Source organism: Giraffa tippelskirchi, chromosome 10 (assembly GCF_054371585.1).
Source record: "Giraffa tippelskirchi isolate mGirTip1 chromosome 10, T2T-mGirTip1v1.2.pri, whole genome shotgun sequence".
Classification (NCBI taxonomy): domain Eukaryota; kingdom Metazoa; phylum Chordata; class Mammalia; order Artiodactyla; family Giraffidae; genus Giraffa; species Giraffa tippelskirchi.
This window is the reverse complement of record NC_137284.1, coordinates 19,976,308-19,997,942: the sequence shown is the minus strand read 5'-3', so window position 1 is coordinate 19,997,942 and position 21,635 is coordinate 19,976,308. Positions and strand designations below refer to the sequence as shown.

Genomic DNA, 21,635 nt, shown 5'->3' with positions numbered 1-21,635 from the left:
TCCCTGGGAGCGCTAGGCCGGACGGCGGAGTCACAGACCGGGTCCCACTTCGCGTTTGGACCCGGAGGTCATTCGCAACCGACGCATTCCGCAGGTCCGAAACCTCTTCAGCCAGGATCTCGTCCCGATTCCAAAGTAACCCTGGTCCTGCCGGTCTCCGCTGGCACGGAAGGCCAACGCTGACCCCAGGGGCTGGCCCCGGCTGCGGATCCGCCGGGCTGGGAACGCGCACTTCTCTGCTTTACGGCAAGGGAGCGCGCGTTTGCGACAATGTGACGCCAGCAAGTTTTGGCGGGAAAAACCCTGCATTTGGATTCCTGTGGTGGCGGGCAAAGGACGGCCTGGTGAGGAAGGGCGGCCGGTAGAGTGGGAAAGGCGCCTGGAGCTGGAGTTCGGGGACTACATGATTTGGGGGGGGCACGGCGACAGAATGTTCTCGGTGCCGATCCCAAAGGATCGGAGAGGCTGCCTCGGAGGGGTGGTTTCGGAGGGTGGAGGAGTATGGTGGCGGGGGTCCCCGTTGTACAGAGACTGGAGAGAAGCCTCCTCTGCTGTCTGGGAGCCCCCAAGGTTTGGGGCCCGGCGGTCCGCGTGCCACCCAGCCCTTCCTTCCGCTTCTTGGGGCAGTTTGGCCCCGCCCCGGTCTCCTGGCCTTGGGGACGGGGTAGGGTGGGAATTGGGAATGAGCGGGTGGGGAGGAGTGGCTGCGGTCCCCGCGGTTATTTCCTCCTCCACTAGCCCTCATCCCCTTACTCTAACCCGAGACTTCACTTCTCCCCCCCTTCACTAGTCCCCACCGTACAGCACTGGTCGCCAACTCCTCAGCGCTGTTACTACATTTCCTCTGCCGCCTAGAAAGCGGGGTTTCAGCTTCGGGTTTGCGTGGCAGTGGGGCTTGCGAGTTATCAATCAAATGCCGCAGTTTAGGATATTTGCTCATGCTTTAAAAGACTTGGATAAAATACGGATGATGTGAAACCAGGAGCTGTGATTTATCTTGGGGGAATCACGGCAAGAGGCGGAGCTTAGAGGCTTTAGAAATGATTGAAGCTCATCCTCACCTACCGTCTTTTCTGGGTTCCTGCTTTTACAGCCGCGGAACTTAGTGGAGTCATGGCAGTGCCCTTTGTGGAAGACTGGGACTTGGTGCAAACCCTGGGAGAAGGTGCCTATGGAGAGTGAGTCTGAGTCCGTTTTACCCGCCTTCACACTTGCTTTAGTTTTCTGTCTCCTTTGAGTACATATTCATTGTTCTGAAATTGTTTATTTTAACACTGTGGCGCCCAAAAGAACAGATCTTTGCATGCAAATTCCAAAACTTTGGGAAACTGAAGCTACACAATCTTTTGTAAGGGTTAACTGTTTGTTTTTTCTTATTCTATTTTTTTGGGGTTCGGGAAACAAAACAGAGCAAAGCAAAACATTTTTTCCCTAAAATTTAGAGGAGATTTCTGAAGTCGGTTTCTTCTCCCATATATTCTTTCCTGGGGTTTAAACATAGTGGTTAAATGAGCAAGTGAACAGACTCGGGAGCCCCATTACTGGTCTTTGTTTTGTGAAGCTTAGGCAAGCTTTTTCTTTTTTGGCCGTGCCATCTTGCTTACGGGGAGGCGGGCCAGAGATTGAACCTGTGCCCCAAGCAGTAGAAGCGTGGGGTGGGGTCTTAACCTGGGGACCACCAAGGAAGGCCCTAGATGAGCTTCCTAATATCCTTGTGTGCCTGTTTCTTTAGCTGTAACATGGCAATAATAGTACATATCCTGTGGGTACTTAGAGCATTTACCATAGACATATATACTATCAGATTAATAAATGTTAGGTAATGTTATTAAAATTTAATGAATAGAGCAAGAATGAAATCTTGACATTTGGGACAACATGGACCTGAAGGGTATTATGCTAAGTTTAAATAAGTCAGACAGAGAAAGACAAATACTGTGTGGTTTCACTTACTAGGTGAAACAAAACAAATGAACAAAGGCAACAAAACAGAAACAGAGTTAAAACAAGCAGGTAGTTGCCAGAAGGGAGGGCGGTGGGAGGAGGAGAGAAATACTCTTACAAACTTCTAGTTGCAAAATTAGTCTCCAGTATGAAATGTACAATTGGAGAGTATAGTCAGTAATTATGTAATATCTTTGTATGGTAGCATATCCTAACTAGACATACAGTGGTGATTATTTTGAAATGTATAGAAATATGGAATCACCATTTTGTAACAGGAACTAACACAGCATTGTAAGTCAATTCAAAAACAAACAGACTCAGAAAAAGAGATGAGATTTGTGGTTATCAGAGCAGGGTGTGGGGGGAGGGGGATTTGGATGAAGATGGTCAAAAGATACAAACTTCCAGTTATAAGATAAATAAGTTTTAGGGATGTAATGTACAACATGATTAATATCATTAACATTGCTATATGTTATACATGAAATTTAAAATAGTAAATACTAAGAGTTCTCATCACAAGGGAAGTGATTTTTTCTATTTAAAAAGTTTTTTATCTGTAGAAAATGATGGATTGTCACCGAATTTATTGTGATAATCATTTCAGTGCTTTATGTCAATTATATCTCAGTAAAACTGGAAGAGAAATGAATAGAGCATGTATATGTGTGATGTGGCCTAGAATTGTTGTTATTCCATTTTAATTTATCAAGTGTTTATATATTAATTTTGGACGTACAACATAATGACTTCTTTGGAGTATTAGCTATTATACTTCACATTTCAGAAAGGAGTATTATCTGTTGAGGACATGGCAGAAACCATTCGCATGGTTTCTTCCAGGTGGCGGAAGTAATAAAGGTAAAATAGTTTTGGATGAGTTATGTAAGTTTTAAAAGAAATACAGTTCAAATGTCTGGAATATTGTATTTCTTCCTTTTTCTTTTTAAGAGTTCAACTTGCTGTGAATAGAAGAACTGAAGAAGCAGTTGCAGTGAAGATTGTGGATATGAAACGTGCCATAGACTGTCCAGAAAATATTAAGAAAGAGATCTGTATCAATAAAATGTTAAATCATGAGAATGTAGTGAAATTTTATGGTCACAGAAGAGAAGGCAATATCCAGTATCTATTTTTAGAGTACTGCAGTGGGGGAGAACTTTTTGATAGAATAGGTATGGAAAAAATTTCAGATAATTCTTCTGCTAAAAAAGTTTTTAAATTTATCTTTTAATCTTGGGGCTTCTCTTTGTTCACTGTCCATTCAGAGTTGCTTATGCAATAGTGAAACTGGAGTAAATTTTTTGTTTTTGCAACTTATGTCAACACTGAATGCATATGTAGAGTCATCAAAGAAATTTTTCCCCAAGTTGTATAAGTGATTTTGGTTGGCATTTCTGTTTTGTAGAATTTAAGAATGATAAGCTGTGGTTTCTTGGTGCGTGAAGTATCATAAGTGCAATATATTGTATGCCTATGCAATTTTTTTCTTTGTAGACATTCTAGTCTCATGAAATCGTTGCATTCATTTACAGATCTGAAATAAGAGGCTTTTATATAAGTGAAATAATTGAGAATTTTATAGGATTTAAATATATATATATTAAGTACTGTTTTTGCTACTTAAGATTAAAAGTCTTGATATTAAAGAATACCAAAAAGTACATAAAATATATTCTGTGGACCTAAATTTATTATTTGGATATGTTGTATTAATAGTTAAAAAGTGATTATTAGAATCTCCAAAAAAATATATCTCAGAAAAGAATTGAGTATAAAAAGAAATCAATTCACAGACATGCATGGCTTTGTGGTGGGAGAAATTATATGAAATTTAAATTTGTTGTTAAATATTTAGGAAATCAGCTTAGATTTGCCTAGGCTTCCACTTTGACAATTACATTTCAGGAGTAGAAAAAATATTGGCATAGCATTTAGAAGAAATTAAGGGTGAATTTGAAGGATATCAAGTAAATCATAAGTAGTACAGGTCAGGGCTTTCAACGTATATCTTGCATTCTCGATTTGGGTTATATTTTGTTATTCTCTCATTTTCCTGTGATGTTAACTTATTTTTGCCACTTAACAGTTGGGGAAATGTGAGTTGTTAGCAATATGTATTAGTGGACTCCAGAATCATTTCATTGTAAGCATTAGATTCTCTTTGCAAAAGTACAATCACAGATGTTTAACTTTAGAATTAGGACACTGTGTGGTTGATGCCTGACTATATTTACCTGATAAACTAACTCTCACAATTAATTCTTATAGAGCCAGACATAGGCATGCCTGAACAAGATGCTCAGAGGTTCTTCCATCAACTTATGGCAGGGGTGGTAGGTACAGTGGTCTCTTTAACTTTTATTTAAAATTAGTCTTAGTGAAATAAGTTACTCAGTTCTGGTATTCTTCCCTCTGCTTCTCTTTTAGGTTTATCTGCATGGTATTGGAATAACTCACAGGGATATTAAACCCGAAAATCTCCTATTGGATGAAAGGGGTAAGTTTAGCATTTTGTCACTGCTACCAAAATCATTTTAATACAGCCATACAAAGGCAGAATCAAGGCTTTTGCATTACTGAAATTTCAGGGCAGCTTCTTAATTTGCCACTCAGTTACGGTAAATATTCAGTAAGGATAGTTAAGGTGAAAGTTCTGCCTACAGTTTGTGTGTCTTAAAGATGGGAAGTTAGGAAATTTGCTCTTCTTATTTGTTTTTTGTACAGAGTTCCTCCTCCTTTTATAAACATAGCCACCTTAATGGGAAGCTCTGGAGGTTTGTGGATCTTGAGTTTCTGTGTGTCTTTATGTGCTTCCTTCCATCCAGCTGGGTTTTTACATCTCTGAGAAAGGTGTGCCTAGAATATTATCGATACCTCCTGCCTCTGCACAGCCGGGTGAGGACATGGCTCTGCCCCCAGTGTTTAAGTGCTCTTTTCTAGAAGACCCTTTTGACTCCAGGATCTTCCTTTAACCTGGTCCATGCTGTTTGTATATTGACAGTATTTGTCTTAAGTTAATAGAAGCCATGAGGCCTTTTTCTAGTTTTAGTTATATGATGATGTCTTTTATTTCTTCTTTATTACAGTTTATTTTTGATCACTTTAAGGTAGAGAAGTCCCACAAATCTGAAATAACACCAGCAGTTTTCCAGTAAACTTTGACTCCTTTAAGTATTTGTGTGTGTGCTCAGTTACTCAGTCAGGTCTGACTCTTTGTGACTCCATGGACTGTAGCCTACCAGGCTCTTCTGTCCATGGGATCCTCCAGGCAAGAACCCCAGAGTGGGTTGCCATTTCCTCCTCCAGGGATCTTCCCTACTTAGGGACTGAACCCAAGTCTCATGCATTGGCAGGTGTATTCTTTTGCCACTGTGCCACCTGGGAAGCCCCTTTAAGTATACCTATTTACAAAACATTCTCATTCGGTGCCATCCTGTTTTCCTTTGACTTAGATAACCTCAAAATCTCTGACTTTGGCTTGGCAACCGTGTTTCGGCATAATAATCGGGAGCGTTTGTTGAACAAGATGTGTGGTACTTTACCATATGTTGCTCCAGAACTTCTAAAGAGAAAAGAATTTCATGCAGAGCCAGTCGATGTTTGGTCCTGTGGAATAGTACTTACTGCAATGTTGGCTGGAGGTAAGAGCTGTTTAATCATGATAAAATTTCTGTCCTTTGGAAAGCCAGGTTTCCTGTACCAAAATAAATAAATCAAGGAGGTCCATATTTATGTGATAGTATTTTAATATTAACCTATTTATAACAAAGTTGGAACTTTTAATCCCAAAGATTTAAAAAAATGATTTATGTGTAGCTATTAAATGAAATTTCACAGTAGCTCTCTCTTAAAATTATGTGAATACTTTTGGAAATAGTAAGGCAGAAGTGGATTATTTATCTCAGAAGTGTCTTTAAAATTTCTTAAACCATTAAACCATATTTAATTAATTTGAAGAAAACTTTTAATGGATTTGTGTCACTGATTATTTTCCCTTAAAATCTTTACTGTACAATGATTTGAACATTCAGAAAACCGAGTCTTGTTTCCTTTTTAGAATTGCCGTGGGACCAGCCTAGTGATAGTTGTCAGGAATATTGTGATTGGAAAGAAAAGAAAACATACCTCAACCCTTGGAAAAAAATTGATTCCGCTCCTCTAGGTAACTGGGTTATCTTGATGTAAAATACTGATTTCCTGAATAATGAAGCCTAGTGCTGTTTGCATTTTTTTCTAACATATTTTTTTCTTTTTAACTTTTAGTTCATTATATAAATAATACATGATCTTTGTAGATAAAGTAGAAAAATAATAAATAAAATTATTAAAAATCCAACCGTATAATTCTAGTATTCAGAAATAGCTTCCTTTAATATTTTGATATCTGCTTCTGTATTTTGTAGTAAAAAATATGTAAGTATATATGTTTGTTATATATGTATATATGTATATTATTTATAAGTATATTTGTTTTCACACACAAAAAAATCACACTATACATGTTATTTTGTAAACTTTGTGTGAGTGTGTGTGTTAATGCTAAGTGAACACTTTTTTATGACTATACTTGTAAGTATTCATCAGTGTTTTTTTTGTTGTTGTTTGTTTCTGATGTGATTTTCTTTTTTTTTTTTTTTTAATAAATTTATTTATTTTAGTTGGGGGCTAATTACTTTACAATATTGTAGTAGTTTTTGCTATACATTGACATGAATCAGCCATGGGTTTGCATGTGTTCCCCCTCCTCATCACTGTTTTTAAAAGCTGTGATGGTATTCTGCTATATGGACATGCCTTACTATACTTCTCCAGTTCACCTTTTTAGAGATTCAGAATTTTTTCTTAATTTTTCACTGTTGTGAAAGAGATATGATGATCATCCATATACTTTAATCTTTGTACATCAGTTCAGTTCAGTCGCTCAGTCATGTCCAACTCTTTGTGATCCCATGAATCTCAGCACGCCAGGCCTCCCTGTCCATCACCAACTCCTGGAGTTTACCCAAACCCATGTCCATTGAGTCGGTGATGCCATCCAACCATCTCATCCTCTGTCGTCCCCTTCTCCTCCTGCCCCCAGTCCTTCCCAGCATTAGGGTCTTTTCCAATGAGTCAACTCTTCACATGAGGTGGCCAAAGTATTGGAGTTTCAGCTTCAATGTCAGTCCTTCCAATGCACACCCAGGGCTGATCTCCTTTAGGATGGACTGGTTGGATCTCCTTGCAGTCCAAAGGACTCTCAAGAGTCTTCTCCAACACCACACAGTTCAAAAGCATCAATTATTTGGCGCTCAGCTTTCTTCACCGTCCAACTCTCACATCCATGCATGACCACTGGAAAAACCATAGCCTTGACTAGACAGACCTTTGTTGGCAGAGTAATGTCTCTGCTTTTAAATATGCTATCTACATACCTCTGTTATTTAAAGTGAAACTCCAGAAGTGGAATTGCAGGGTCAAAGATGTGTACAGTGTTTAATTATTATGGTTTACTTTGCCAAATTGTTTTCCAGAAAGTTTGTACCATTTCATCACAGTCTACCTAGTTTACCTTTAAGCTATTTTTTGGCTACACCTTGAGGCATATGGGTCTTTGTTTTCCCACCAGTACCCTTTCAGTGTAATCAGGGAGTCTTAACCACTGGACCACCAGGGAAGCCCCTTAAACATTTTTCTTTTTGACTAATCTAATAGGCCTACTTATAAGAAATATATTCTAACTTTAACATTTTTATTATAACTTTAGTATCAGTGAAGTTGTACATCCATTATGGATTTGTTAGTTTTTTGTCTATTTTTGTGGACTTGTCTATTTTGCTCATTTTTGGTAGGAAGTTTCCCTTTTATTCTATATGAAGTTTTTAAGAAAATATTAGTGTCATTATGTTATTGCATTTGTTACAAATATTTTTGACAGTTTGTCATGTATTTTTACTTTGTTATGCTGTTTTGACATACAGAAGTTTTATATTTATTTAAATCTAGTATCGTGTACTTTTTGATTTCTGACTGTATTGTTGTGTTTGAAAAGGTCTTTTCTACCCTCAGCAGTAGAAAAAAATTACCTATGTTTTCATGGCTTTTGTTTTGTTTTGTTTTCCATTTAAATCTTTGGTCCATTAGAAGATTCTTTTGGTGTTGGGAGATGTATGAATTCTTTTATCAATATAATTAAGGTCTTAGGATGATGGTTGCTTTTATTACAGTCTCTTAAAAAGTTATTGGAAAGTAAATTTTCATTATAAAATTGTGTGAATGAGAACTTAATATGACATGTTAGAACAATGAAGTCTGGTATTGAAAATAGATGAGGTTTTTTTTTTTCATCTTTGTGTAAATAGGGGTTTTCTGGTTTTGTTTTTTTTTTTTTTTTAGTATCTTTGTGTAAATATCGAGTGGAGAGAAGCATTTCCACCTGGTTCTTGTTCTATTTGCAAACAACTGAGAGTCTGATCTGGGAAGAATATTCAAAGATATAGACAGTAGCAAGGAATAATTGCATGAAATTCAAGCAAAAATTTAGTCGCTTTGTTTTCTCTTCCCCAGAAGTAATATTTGGACATAAGGAGAGCAATAGAGAATGTGTGTTTTACACCACAAGCTATAGGCTTTTCTAATCTGCATGACTATTGTAAATGTTGTCTTAATATTTTGTTTTCAGCTCTGCTACATAAAATCCTAGTTGAGAACCCATCAGTAAGGATTACCATCCCAGACATCAAGAAAGATAGATGGTACAACAAACCACTCAAGAAAGGTAATATGCTTAAAATACAAGTATTTAAAAAAAAAAAAAAAGGTGGTTTTTGTTTTTTTTTTCTGTGAAAGAAAAGGTACTTGTAAAGTCAGCATAAGTCAACAACACGAGATAGCTGTGGTCTCTGTCCTCATGGAGATGATAGCCTCTAGTACAAAAACCAGAAATATAAAAAATAATTTTTAGTTCATTAATAATTATAAAGTAGAAAATCAGAGTACTGTAGCTAAAAATTTGACCAAGTCTTTTATTTTTTTTTATCTTTTTATTTTGTATTGGAGTATAGCTGATTAACAATGTGGTGACAGTTTCAGGTGAACAGTGAAGGGATTCAGCCATTCATACACATGTATCCATTCTCCCCCAAACTCCCCTCCCACCCAGGCTGCCAGCTAACATTGAGCAGAATTCTCTGAGCTATACAGTAGTTGACCTAATCTTAAGTGACAGAGAACGCTTACCTTGCTGAGGAAACAACATTAAATCTAAGATTTGAAGATTAAAGGGGAGCTAGCCAGATGAGTAGCAAGACGAGTGGCTGATTCCAAACACGGAAGCAGCATCAGGGATGACCTGGTGGTTAGAAAGTAGTGCATTTGAGGAGCTTGAGAGAAGGCATGTGTGGCGTGGACCATGTCTGGCTTGTTCAGCGTTACATCGCCAGTGCTTAGTACAATGTGTGGTCCATTGTAGGCATTTCATCAATGTTCATGGAGTGAATAAGTGAGCAGAGAAGGAGAGGAGGGAGAGAGATTTGAGATGAGGTGGGAGATAGGAACCAAGCCATGGAGGTCCTTATAACCCATGCTAAGAATCTTGGGCTTTAACTGAAGGCTGTGGGAAAACCTTTTGGGAGATTTTAAGCAAGAAAATGACATGCTTATATATTTGGTTTTAAAAGATCTTTCTAGAATTTCAGATTCTTTACCACTGAGCCACCAGATCCAATTGGGGGGAGGAAGCTAAAAGTCTAAGAGAGAGATAATAAAAGAGCAGCAAAGTCCCTAAGGAGAAAGGAGGGTATGGGCTCCTTTTCAAGTAGAGGAATGAACATTTGATGGGAGAATGGAAGGGAAGAGAGGACAGGTAGGAATGCAAGTAAGTTAGATTTGGTAGTGGCAAATCGAGGGTGCTTCCAATGACAGAAATGGGAGATATATGTAAGTAATGAAGTGTTGGAGGGTGTCTTGGTAATTTGGCAGGAGTATGGAAGTTTTGAAAGAATCATTATGGGGAAAGGAAGAGGAAACTGATTAGAGAAATGTAGCATAGCCTGTCAGGGGTGAGGATCCAGTGGAGGGGAGTAGCTGTGAATCTACAGTGGCATCCTATTCTCTATAAAGATTATTTTCGGTAAAGCTTTTCCAAGGGAGTGAAAGCTTACGGTGAACAATCTTGAATTCGTGATCTCCAAAGAAGATTTAACTTAGGGACCAGGGACCAGGCTTGATCACTCAAGAGTTTCTGTGTAGCAGAGTTTTATTAAACTAGAAAAGGGACAGAGGAAGCTTCTGACAGAGACATTAGAGGGGGAAGGGGAGTGCCACACACACACACAGACACAAACACACACACCCCACCAGTTACCAAGGCCTTATCAGACCCACTCCCACAACATGCATTTTAAATTAACAAGATTAGAACAAACAACAGAAAGATCTTACCAGACCCATCCCCATAATACACATTTTAAGATGACAGGATTAGTCAAAAGGTTCTTGTTAAGGAGAAACATGTCATTGGGCAAGATACATTGTTATATTGACTAAGACAAAGCAATGTAGAAAAGAAGGCTTGTCCTTTCTCCTTGAGAGCCCCAGACCCCTTTCTCCTCCTCCTCGGAAACCCTGGACTTCTTATCAACCTACCTAGGAATTGACTCTTAGGAGCAAAGAAGGTTGAGTAGAGCAGATTCATAACATTCATTGTCATTATCACAAATTATTTTTTATTTTAAAAGATTTTGATCCTGTTGCTGGGTCTCTCAGTCTTCAGAGAACATTGTTTTCTTACCAAAAACGGTACCATTAAAATGATTGCCTTAACATTGACACCGTGCACTTGGAACATACTTATAGGTCAAGATTTATGAAATGTGTAGTTTGCACAATTTGACAAGTGAATCCAAGTCAGAAGTTCCTAACCACATTTCTCATAAAATCATGTAGGAAGAGCCACTATCTATCGTATAAGTATTTTGTCTTTAAAAAATGAATTTAGATATGGTTTTACTTCTTCAAGTTGCAAACTGGGAAAGCATTTGTATTTATGTTCTCTTTTAGGGGCAAAGAGGCCCCGGGCTACTTCTGGTGGCGTATCAGAGTCTCCTGGTGGATTCTCTAAGCATATTCAATCCAACTTGGACTTCTCTCCAGTAAACTGTGCTTCTAGGTAAGATCAGTTAATAATTAATAAAAGATCAAGTAGTTGTTGGATACAATAGTCCCCATGAAAAATAATCCATGTAGATAATGTTTTCTTAAGGTGAATAGTTTTTTTCAGTGTGAGAATCATAATACCATGTAAGAAAGGCCTAAAGCACTTTATTTAAAGGTATATTTTTCTCCATATCGTAATGCCTCAGTGAAGAAAGTGTGAAGTACTCCAGTTCTCAGCCAGAACCACGGACAGGCCTTTCCTTATGGGACACCAGCCCTTCATACATTGACAAACTGGTACAAGGGATCAGCTTTTCCCAGCCTACTTGTCCTGATCACATGCTTCTGAATAGTCAATTGCTCGGCACTCCAGGATCCTCACAGGTAAAGGAATTTAGTTCCTCAATAAATAATGACAACTCTTTATTTTTTATTGTCTTAAAGTCTTTTTTTTTTTTTTTTTGTCAATCTAAGAAATACAGTATTAACACTTGATACAGATTTCTTTTTTGACATGGAGGAGAGAATTAGGGGAGACTTTTTTTCCTAATGTTTATTTATTTGGCTGCACCAGGTTTTAGTTGTGGCACATAAGATCTTCAATCTTCATTACAGGACGTGGGATCTAGTTCCCTAACCCGGGATCAAACCTGGGCTCACTGCATTGAGAGTGCAGAGTCTTAGCCACTGGGCCACCAGAGAAATCCCGAGACTCAAGACTTTTTTTTCTCTTTTTTTTAGCTGCATCATGGCGTGTAGGTTCTTGGTTCCTTAACCAGGGATTGAACCCTGGCCCCCTGCACTGGAAGCAGAGTCCTAACCCCTGGGCTGCCAGGGAATTCCCTAGAGGAGACACTTAGGTATAAGAATCTGAAGTCAGAAAAAAGAATTTTCAGGCCAAATAGCTATAGTATGATTACTTTGGGTGATAAATCTGATAATTTATTCAGCTTTCCTCTATTTGACCTGTAGAACCCCTGGCAGCGCTTAGTCAAAAGAATGACACGATTTTTTACCAAATTGGATGCAGACAAATCTTATCAATGCCTGAAAGAGACTTGTGAGAAATTGGGCTATCAATGGAAGAAAAGTTGTATGAATCAGGTATGTTTCATTGATTTTTGTTAGATCTTTTCCTAAAGAAAAATTTAAAATATTTGAGTAAAAAAAGAGCTATCATTCTATGGTTGATTCATGTTGATATTTGGTAGAAACCAATGCAATACTAAAAGCAATTATCCTTCAATTAAAAATAAATTTAAAAGTGCTATCATTTTCTGTATATATTAAAAATATGACAATTAGTTTAATTTGAAAATGAAACCATTGAAATTTAAGTAAAATGTTTTTTCCTTAAGAACTAGTATTTCTTAAAAGAAGACTTCTCTAAGGTTATTACAAATACTAAGAGATTCAAGTCTTATTTTCTTTAAAACTATGCATTATACTTAAATTGTAACAGCAATCAGCGTCCTTCTGTGAAAGATGGATCCATTAATAATTCCATGCTTCCTCCATCTTCCCTGCTCCCAACTGCCAATTTTTGTTGTTTATATTGTTACAGCATATTTATAATATTGACATTCTGATCTGTCTTTAGGCTTTTCAAAAGTCTTAATATCGTGAAAAACATAGAGAAAGGAATATTTTGTATTAAAGGAGACTAAAGAGACTTGATGAATAATGTAACGCATGATCTTTCACTAGATCATGGATTTAAAGAAAAAGAAAGCTATAAATGATGTTATTAGAACAACTGGGAAAATTTGAATATGAGTTTTATGTTACATAATGTTTTTGTATCAGTGTCAGATTTCTTTGGTGTGATCATAATACTGTGGTTTGTAAGAGAATGTCTCCAGGAGACACATGGTAAAGTGTATGTGATTTATAACTTGGTTTAAAAACTATAAAAAAAAGACAATCACGTAAAAACAAAGTAAACATGCTTATCTAGGTTTATAAGGCCAGTAAACGTTTGTGGTTATTTATTGTAGGATTCTTCCAGTTTTTCTGTAAATTTGTAAGCTTTCAAAATTAAAAGTTAGTGGAAAATGTTACTATGAGGAAACCTGAAGCCAGCCTGATTATCCTCTCACTTATATAAATATCTTACTCTTTTTTTTTTTTTTTAGGTAGATTTATTGAGATAAAGCTCAGATGATATAAAAATTATCACTTTAACCATTTTAAAGTGTACAATTTAGTGGTTTTAAGTATGTTCACAGGATTGTGGAATTATCACCATTTAAATCTAGAACTTCCCACTGCCCCCCAGATAAACTGTACCAATTAGCAGTCATTCTTCATTTCTTCCTCCCTGGCAACCACTAATATACTTTCTGTGGATTACCTGTTTCTGGGCATTTCACATAAATGGAATCATATAGTATATGACCCTTTGTGCTTGTCTTCTTTTACTTAACATAGTATTTTCAAGGTTAATTCATGTTGTAGCATTTATCAATACTTTATTCCTTTTAATGGGTGAATGATAGCCTGTTATGTGGATAGACTGTTTTGTGTAACCATTTATCTATTGATGGACATTTGGGATGATATATCTACTTTTTGGCTGTTATGAATAATGCTGCTGTGAGCATTCAGGTTTCTGTGTGAACACAGGTATTTTAATTTGCAAGGGCCATCATAACAAAATACCACAGACTAGGAGATATTTATTTGTTTATTTGCAGAAATTTATTTTCCCACAGTTCTAGACACTGAAGTCCAACACCAAGGTTCTGGCAGGGCTGGTTTCCTCTGGAACCTTGGCTTTTATGTGGCCACTGTCTTGCTGTCTCCTCGTACGCTTTGTCCTCTCTGTGCACACATCTCCTGTATCTGTCACTTTCTGTATCCTGATTTCCTTTTCTAATGAAGACACCAGTCAAATTGGATTAGGGCCCTCTGAATGGTGTCCTTTGAACTTAGTCACCTCTAAATTAAAAGACACTTGCTTCTTGGAATAAAAGCAATGACAAACCTAGCCAGCATATTAAAAAGCAGAGACATTATTTTGCCAACAAAGGTCTGTATAGTCAAAGCTGTGGTTTTTCCAGTAGTCATGTACGAATGTGAGAGCTGGACCATAAAGAAGGCTAAAGCACCAAAGAATTGATGCCTTCAAACTGTGGTGCTGCAGAAGATTCTTGCGAGTCCCTTGGGCTGCAAGGAGGTCAAACTAGTCAATCCTAAAGGAAATCAACCCTGAATATTCATTGGAAGGACTGATGGTGAAGCTGAAGCTCCAATACTTTGGTCACTTGATGCAAAGCCAACTTATTTGGTAAAGGCCCTGATGCTGTGAAAGATTGAAGGCAGGAGAAGGGGACGACAGAGGATGAGATGGTTAGATGGCATCACCACTCAATGGACATGAATTTGAGCAAGCTCTGGGAGATGGTGAAGGACAGGGAAGCCTGGCATGCTGCAGTCCCTGGGGTCGCAAAGAGTTAGACACAACTGAGCAACTGAACAACAATAATAGCTACCTCTTTAAAGAGGTCTTATCTGCAAAATAGTCACATTCTGAGGCATTGAGGATTAGGGCTTCAACATCTGAATTTTGAGGGGACACAGTTTCAGTCCAGAAGGAGATGTTTTCAATTTCTTTGGTATATACCTGTGATCAGAATTGCTGGGCATACAGTAACTCTTGTGTTAATCTTTTGAGGAACTGCCAAATGATTTTTCAAAGCAGCGGCACCATTTTACATTCCTACCAGCCATGTATGAGGGTTCCAATTTCTCTTCATCTTTGTTAACACTTGTTATTGTCTCTTTTTAATGAAAGCCCTCCCTGTGTGAGGTGAGAATTATTAAAAATGTTTTTTTACTTCGGGATGGGCTTAGCTAGACAAATCTGCTGATCCTAACTTGGGCTTATCCATCCAGCTGAAGTTGATGGCTTTTCTGTGGCTGGTGGTCCAAGACAGCCTCATCCACCTTTGGGGTCTTGGTGCTGGCTGTTGGTTGGGCCTTTCTTTCCATGTCAGTCTTCTAGCCTGTGCTTCTAAAACCCTGAAAGTGGAAGTTGAAAGACCTCTTAGAACTTTCACCATCTTCTGATCATCATTGTAGCTTTTTACCCGAAAACCTAGCTCTCTTTTTCTTTCTTCCGTTTTAATAATCTTGTTTTCCCTCTCATTCTGGTTTCATTCTCTTCAGTTTCTTCTTTTAGTTGTATTTTGATAAAACACTAAATTTCTTCTGTTGCTAAGCGTTCACATAGACGCAATCCCCAGTGATGGCGCTGCATCCTGTTTACAGGTCGATCTGGGTGGACACACGTACCCGTTGGGAGAGGAAAGTCCTGGAAGGAATGGGATGTTTGATGGCGCTGTTCCTATTAGAGAAGCGTTTCTCGAATTTGCATCCCAGTAGTATCACTGACCCACTCCAGTACTCTTGCCTGGAAAATCCCATGGACAGAGGAGCCTGGTAGGCTGCAGTCCATGGGATCATGAAGAGTTTCGGACATGACTGAGCGACTTCACTTTCACTTTTCACTTTCATGCATTGGAGAAGGAAATGGCAACCCACTCCAGTGTTCTTGCCTGGAGAATCCCAGGGACGGGGGCGCCTGGTGGGCTGCGGTCTATGGGGTCGCACAGAGTCGGAAGACTGAAGCAACTTAGCAGCAGCAGCAGTATCACTGAACTGAGATTATAGTTTTTATTTAGAGTATTTTCTACCCACATATATGCATTAACCTTATTTTTATTGTCTTAGGTTACTGTATCAACAACTGACAGAAGAAACAATAAGCTGATTTTCAAAGTGAATCTGGTAGAAATGGATGAGAAGATCTTAGTTGACTTCCGGCTTTCTAAGGTAGATAGATTAGCACATTTTTTAAGAGATAAGACTTTGTTTTGTTATTTTTGAAGAAGTATTACGTGTTCATTTTAGAAATTTTAAAAAATACAAAGCGTAAAGAAGAAAGTAAGAATCAAGTTTGATTTTATCATCTGTAGAAAACAGATTTATTTTTGATATTGTATTAGAGTAACCTTACTATTACTTATAATACATGCTATATGGAAATACACTTATGTGGAGACTTTTTTTACTGGCATTATATTTTAGATATATGTTAACTTGTTTTTTTATTTAATATTATATGAACATTTGTTCTTGTCATTATCTATTCTTCCAAAAGAGTTTTTCAAATAACATTACTTATTAAAAGTTTTTGTTTTTTGTGTAATCTGTAAATAACAAAGAAAATAAAAACAGTCATAAATTATTTTTATCTTTAATTACCTTTGGCATTTTGTAGCATTCTAAGCTTTTTCTTATTGAATTTATATATAGTATTTTTCATAAAAATTGTGATTTGTCAAAATGCTTGCACATTATAGTTAAAGAACCTCTTAACTGTTACAAGCTACTTTGTGATTCATACTCATACACAGAGTTTTATTCACATTTCTCATTCTTTCTTTAGAAATTAGTGATTCTGAGGTTATAGTTTTAAAGCCCTTGATACATAAGACCAAAATAGCATTTTCTCTATTTCCTGAAAGATTGTACATGGCTCTAAATGAGGCTGGAAGAGTTGGTCACTTTCTTTATATTGGCAGCTTGCTGCAATACTATTGTCCAGATGCTTGGTATGGAATTAAATTAAGATCCTAGAGTAGTGAAATCCTTCTCATAACTGAATCACTGGCTTTGTTGCCACAGTGTTTTGGCAAGACTTAAGTGTAGTCGTGTAGCTTATTTTTAGTTTATAAACTCCCAATGCCTATGAAAAACAGTGACATAGGTCCAGAGATATCAACAATTGAAACGAACAAGATGCCATTGGTTTCTGCTCTCTGGGCCCAGTGTAATGGGCCCAAAGTCAAGTCAGAATTATTTATGTAGCCATTTCTTCTACGTGGGCTTCCCTTGTATCTCAGCTGGTAAAGAATCTGCCTGCAATACGGGAGACTTGGGTTCAGTCCCTGGATTGGGAAGATCCCTTGCAGAAGGGAACGGCTACCCACTCCAGTATTCTTGCCTGGAGAATTCCATGGACTATATAGTCCATGGGGTTGTAACGAGCCGGACACGACTGAGCGACTCACTTTCACTTTTCTTCTATGAAGGTGTTTTGTCTTTGTAAGAGGACCTGAAGATGAAGATAGCTGGACATATCTATGGATGTTTGTCTCTACGTACCACTAAAGAAAGTTTGATTTTATGGCATAGCCTTTCGTTTTTTTTAACATGAGTTTTGGATATTATTCCTAATATAGGGTGATGGATTGGAATTCAAGAGACACTTCCTGAAGATCAAGGGGAAGCTGAGTGATGTTGTGAGCAGCCAGAAGGTTTGGCTTCCTGTCACATGATAGATCCACTGGTTCTGGGATTCCTGGTGAATATAGTGCTGCTATGTGGACATTATTCTTCCTAGAGAAGATTATCTATTCTGCAAACTGCAAACAATAGTCCCTGAAGAGTTGTCTTCCCTCTAGCCAAATATTTTCCAATTCTTTTGTATATTCTTCATACAAATAACATCTGTATCTTAACTACAACTGAAACTTTGGGGAAAAGGTGGATAGAATTCATTTAGATATTCCTTCATTTGCATTTAGCGTCTGAATTGAGACCCGCCTGGTGGAAACTATGCTCTGGGGTTACATGAGTTTACCAGCTTTTATACCAATATAATGAAAAATTATACTCTTGTCCCATTCTACCAAAACATTTGGTTCCATCTAAAAAGTACATATTTCCTGCACATTGACTTAATCACATGGATAAATTAGTAAAAAAACAAAACAAAACAAAAAACACCTTGTTATTAGTGGGACAGTAAATTTATCAGTCAGTCTGTGAAGTGAAGCCAGCTTCAAAGTGTATACCCCAAGATTTGTACTTAAAAGGGCCTGACCAGGTACATAAAGCTGTTTTTGAACAATAATTAAAATTGCAAGTATGTATGTTTTTTTCTGGTATAGTTAATATGTATGATTGGTCTTTCAAATAGAAGTTGAGCATAAACTCTGGTGCTTAACTATCTTTACTCGAAATTACTGTTGCACATTTTAAATATTTTTCTATATTATTTTCTACTTTCACAGCCATATTTTAATTCTTTATTACAGAAATAAATTCTATTTTGAAAATGAATAACTAACTCTATAAACTCATTGGTGACTAAACTCCTAGGTGGTAAGTAATGAAAGAAGGTGGAGATGTAAGTAAGTAATGGAAATTGGTCTGATTCCTGGCTTTTTTTGCCTGTTAATTTTAGTAAGATCTCATTCTTTCAATGAAATTTATATTAATATTTGAATGTGTTAGATTGGGTCCCAGTATTCCTGTTTCTTGGTGATTTATAAAAATTAGCCAGTTATTCTAGTCTGAAGCCAAGAACATGAAACTTTTTGAGTTTATCATATCTTGTACATCTTGGTAAATTGTATTATTGTGTGTGGTATAGCTATCGTTTTTCAAGTAGTCATGTACAGATGTGAGAGCTGGACCATGAGGAAGACTGAGCGCTGAAGAATTGATGCTTTTGAACTGTGTTGTTGGAGAAGACTCTTGAGAGTCCCTTGGACTGCAAGAAGATCCAACCAGTCTATCCTAAAGGAGATCAGTCCTGAATATTCATTGGAAGGACTGATGGTGAAGCTGAAACTCCAATACTTTGGCCACCAGATGCGAAGAAACGACTCATTGGAAAAGACCCTGATCCTGGGAAAGATTGAAGGCAAGAGGAGAAGGGGACGACAGAGGATGAGATGGTTGGATGGCATCACCGACTCAATGGACATAGGTTTGAGCAAACTCTGGGAGATTGTGAAGCACAGGGAGGCCTGGTGTGCTGCAGTCCATGGGGTCGGAAAGAGTCAGACACGAGTGACTGAGCAACAACAACAACCCAGAGGAGGAATAAATTTAAACCTATAGGCAACTTCTAAGAATTAAGCCAGTACATTCTCAAATAAGAAATTTTGTTGTTGAGAATTGTCAGCCAGGGAATTCTGTGGCGGTCCAGTGGTTCAGACTCCGAGCTTCCACCGCAGGGAGTGAGGTTTTGATCCCTGGTTGGGGAACTAAGATCCCACACGCCACACAGCATGGCCAAAAGAATAAAAAAAGAGAGAGAATTGTCAGCCAACCATTGCTAACTCTGATAAAGAAAGTTGTCCCTGGCTTTGACCTCTCCCCTGAACTGCAGACTTTTACAGCCATGCTACCTGACATTTCCCCTTGACTAATAGTCATCTCCTGACCAAATACAACTTTTGATTCCTGTCCTCCAACCTACTCCTCCCTAGTGTCCCCCACCTCAATAAATGCCACATTTAGCCCCCTAGTTTCTTAAGCCAAAACTCGAGAAATCATCCTTGATATGGTTTTCATACTCTGAATTCAGTTCAGCAGCTCCTATTTAATTCAGCAGGTATGTACAAAATAGGGCTTCCCAAGTGGTGCTAGTGGTAAAGAACCTGCCTGCCAATGCAGGAGACATCAGAGACTCAAGTTCAATCCCTGGGTTGGGAAGATCCCCTGGAGGAGGACATGGCAACCCACTCCAGTATACCTGCCTAGAGAATCCCATGGACAGAGGAGTCAGGTGGGCTGCAGTCCATAGGGTCACAGAGTCAGACACGACTGAGCCGCTGAACAGCAACATGTGTACTCCCATTCTGTGACTTATCATTTCACACTTAATATAAGATTGTAGTTTTAATGTAGTCCAATTAAGACCTTCCTCTGTCTAGCAATTTTTGTTTCCTACTTAAACACTCATTCCCTACTTCAAGATCATGAAGATTTTCTTTTATGTTATCTTCCAAAAGCTGTATAGTTTTGGCTTTCACCTTTAGATCTACAGTTTACCTGAAAATGATTTTTGTGTATAATAGGATGTCAGGTAGCATTTTTCCCCATATGGCTATCTAATTTAGCACTGGTGAAAAGATTATCCTTTCCCCATGGGTCTTCATTGATATCCATCCAGTGTTCAGATTTCCAATTCTTACTTTTTACAGTTTTTTGAATCAGGATTGAAATAAAGTCCGTACTAGAAATTGACTGATGTCTAAGTTGCTTTCGGTTGTAAGTTCCCCTTTGTTCTCCCTCTGTCTGATTTTTTTTTCTCCTTGTAATTTATTGGTAGAAGAACCTAGCTGGTTTACTGTCTAATTCTTAGTCTGAATTTGCATCACTGTGGTTCAGTTTCCACATGTTTCAACTACCTTCTGTGTTTTCTGTAAATAGAGACATTTTGGGCTTCTCTGGTAGCTCAGATGGTAAAGAATCTGCCGGCAGTGAACGAGACCCAGATTTGATCCTGGGTCAGGAAGATCACCTGGAGAAGGGAGTCTTCTCCTTTCCCCAAGAATACCCACTCCAGTATTCTTGCTTGGAGATTTCCATGAACAGGAGACTGGCGGGCATATCTGAGGTTATTGAGATTTCTCCCGGCAATCTTGATTCCAGCTTGTGCTTCCTCCAGCCCAGCATTTCTCATGATGCACTCTGCATATAAGCTAAATAAGCAGGTGACAATATACAGCCTTGACATACTCCTTTCCCGATTTGGAACCAGTCTTTTGTTCCATGTCCAGTTCTAACTGTTACTTCCTGACCTGCATACAGATTTCTCAAGAGGCAGGTCAGATGATCTGATATTCCCATCTCTTTAAGAATTTTCCACAGTTTGTGGTGATCCACACAGTCAAAGGCTTTGGCATAGTCAATAAAACAGAAATAGATGCTTTTCTGGAACTCTCTTGCTTTTTTGTATGATCCAGCGGATGTTGGCAATTTGATCTCTGATTCCTCTGCCTTTTCTAAAACCAGCTTGAACATCTGGAAGTTGATGGTTCATGTATTGTTGAAGCCTGGCTTGGAGAATTTTGAGTATTACTTTACTAGCGTGTGAGATGAGTGCAATTGTGCGGTAGTTTGAGCATTCTTTGGCATTGACTTTCTTTGGGATTGGAATGAAGACTGACCTTTTCCAGTCCTGTGGCCACTTCTGAGTTTTCCAAATTTGCTGGCATATTGAGTGCAGCACCTTCACAGCATCATCTTTTAGGATTTGAAATAGTTCAACTGGAATTCTATCACCTCCACTAGCTTTGTTCCTAGTGATGCTTCCTAAGGCCCACTTGACTTCACATTCCAGGATGTCTGGCTCTAGGTGAGTGATGACTCCATCGTGATTATCTGTGTCGTGAAGATCTTTTTTGCATAGTTCTTCTGTGTATTCTTGCCACCTCATCTTACTATCTTCTGCTTCTGTTAGGTCCATACCATTTCTGTCCTTTATTGAGCCCATCTTTGCATGAAATGTTCCTTTGGTATCTCTAATTTTCTTGAAGAGATCTCTAGACTTTCCCATTCTATTGTTTCCCTCTATTTCTTTGCACTGATCACTGAGGAAGGCTTTCTTCTCCTTCCTTGCTATTCTTTGGAACTCTGCATTCAGATGGGAATATCTTTCCTTTTCTCTTTTACTGTTTGCTTCTCTTCACAGCTGTTTGTAAGGCCTCCTCAGACAGCCATTTTGCCTTTTTGCATTTCTTTTT

At 38.2% G+C, this 21,635-nt stretch overlaps 1 protein-coding gene across 4 annotated transcripts; it reads left to right on the top strand.

Moving 5' to 3' along the window:
• Positions 1-274: 274 nt before the first annotated feature.
• Positions 275-20,123, top strand: CHEK1 (checkpoint kinase 1). 4 transcript variants are annotated; one of them, XM_081535110.1, is made up of 14 exons: positions 275-344; positions 1,094-1,178; positions 2,899-3,122; positions 4,219-4,283; positions 4,378-4,447; positions 5,403-5,591; positions 6,008-6,112; positions 8,612-8,707; positions 10,990-11,098; positions 11,292-11,469; positions 12,058-12,189; positions 15,820-15,921; positions 17,334-17,408; positions 18,192-20,123. In XM_081535110.1, exons 2-14 carry the CDS (start codon positions 1,114-1,116, stop codon positions 18,195-18,197), a joined length of 1,416 nt encoding a protein of 471 aa, XP_081391236.1. In that variant the 5' UTR covers positions 275-344; positions 1,094-1,113; the 3' UTR covers positions 18,198-20,123. The 4 variants fall into 4 exon arrangements, with proteins under 4 accessions (XP_081391236.1, XP_081391234.1, XP_081391235.1 ...); XM_081535108.1 differs by lacking the exon at positions 18,192-20,123 and having other exon boundaries at positions 17,334-18,007; XM_081535109.1 differs by lacking the exon at positions 18,192-20,123 and having other exon boundaries at positions 275-439; positions 17,334-18,007.
• Positions 20,124-21,635: the final 1,512 nt, after the last annotated feature.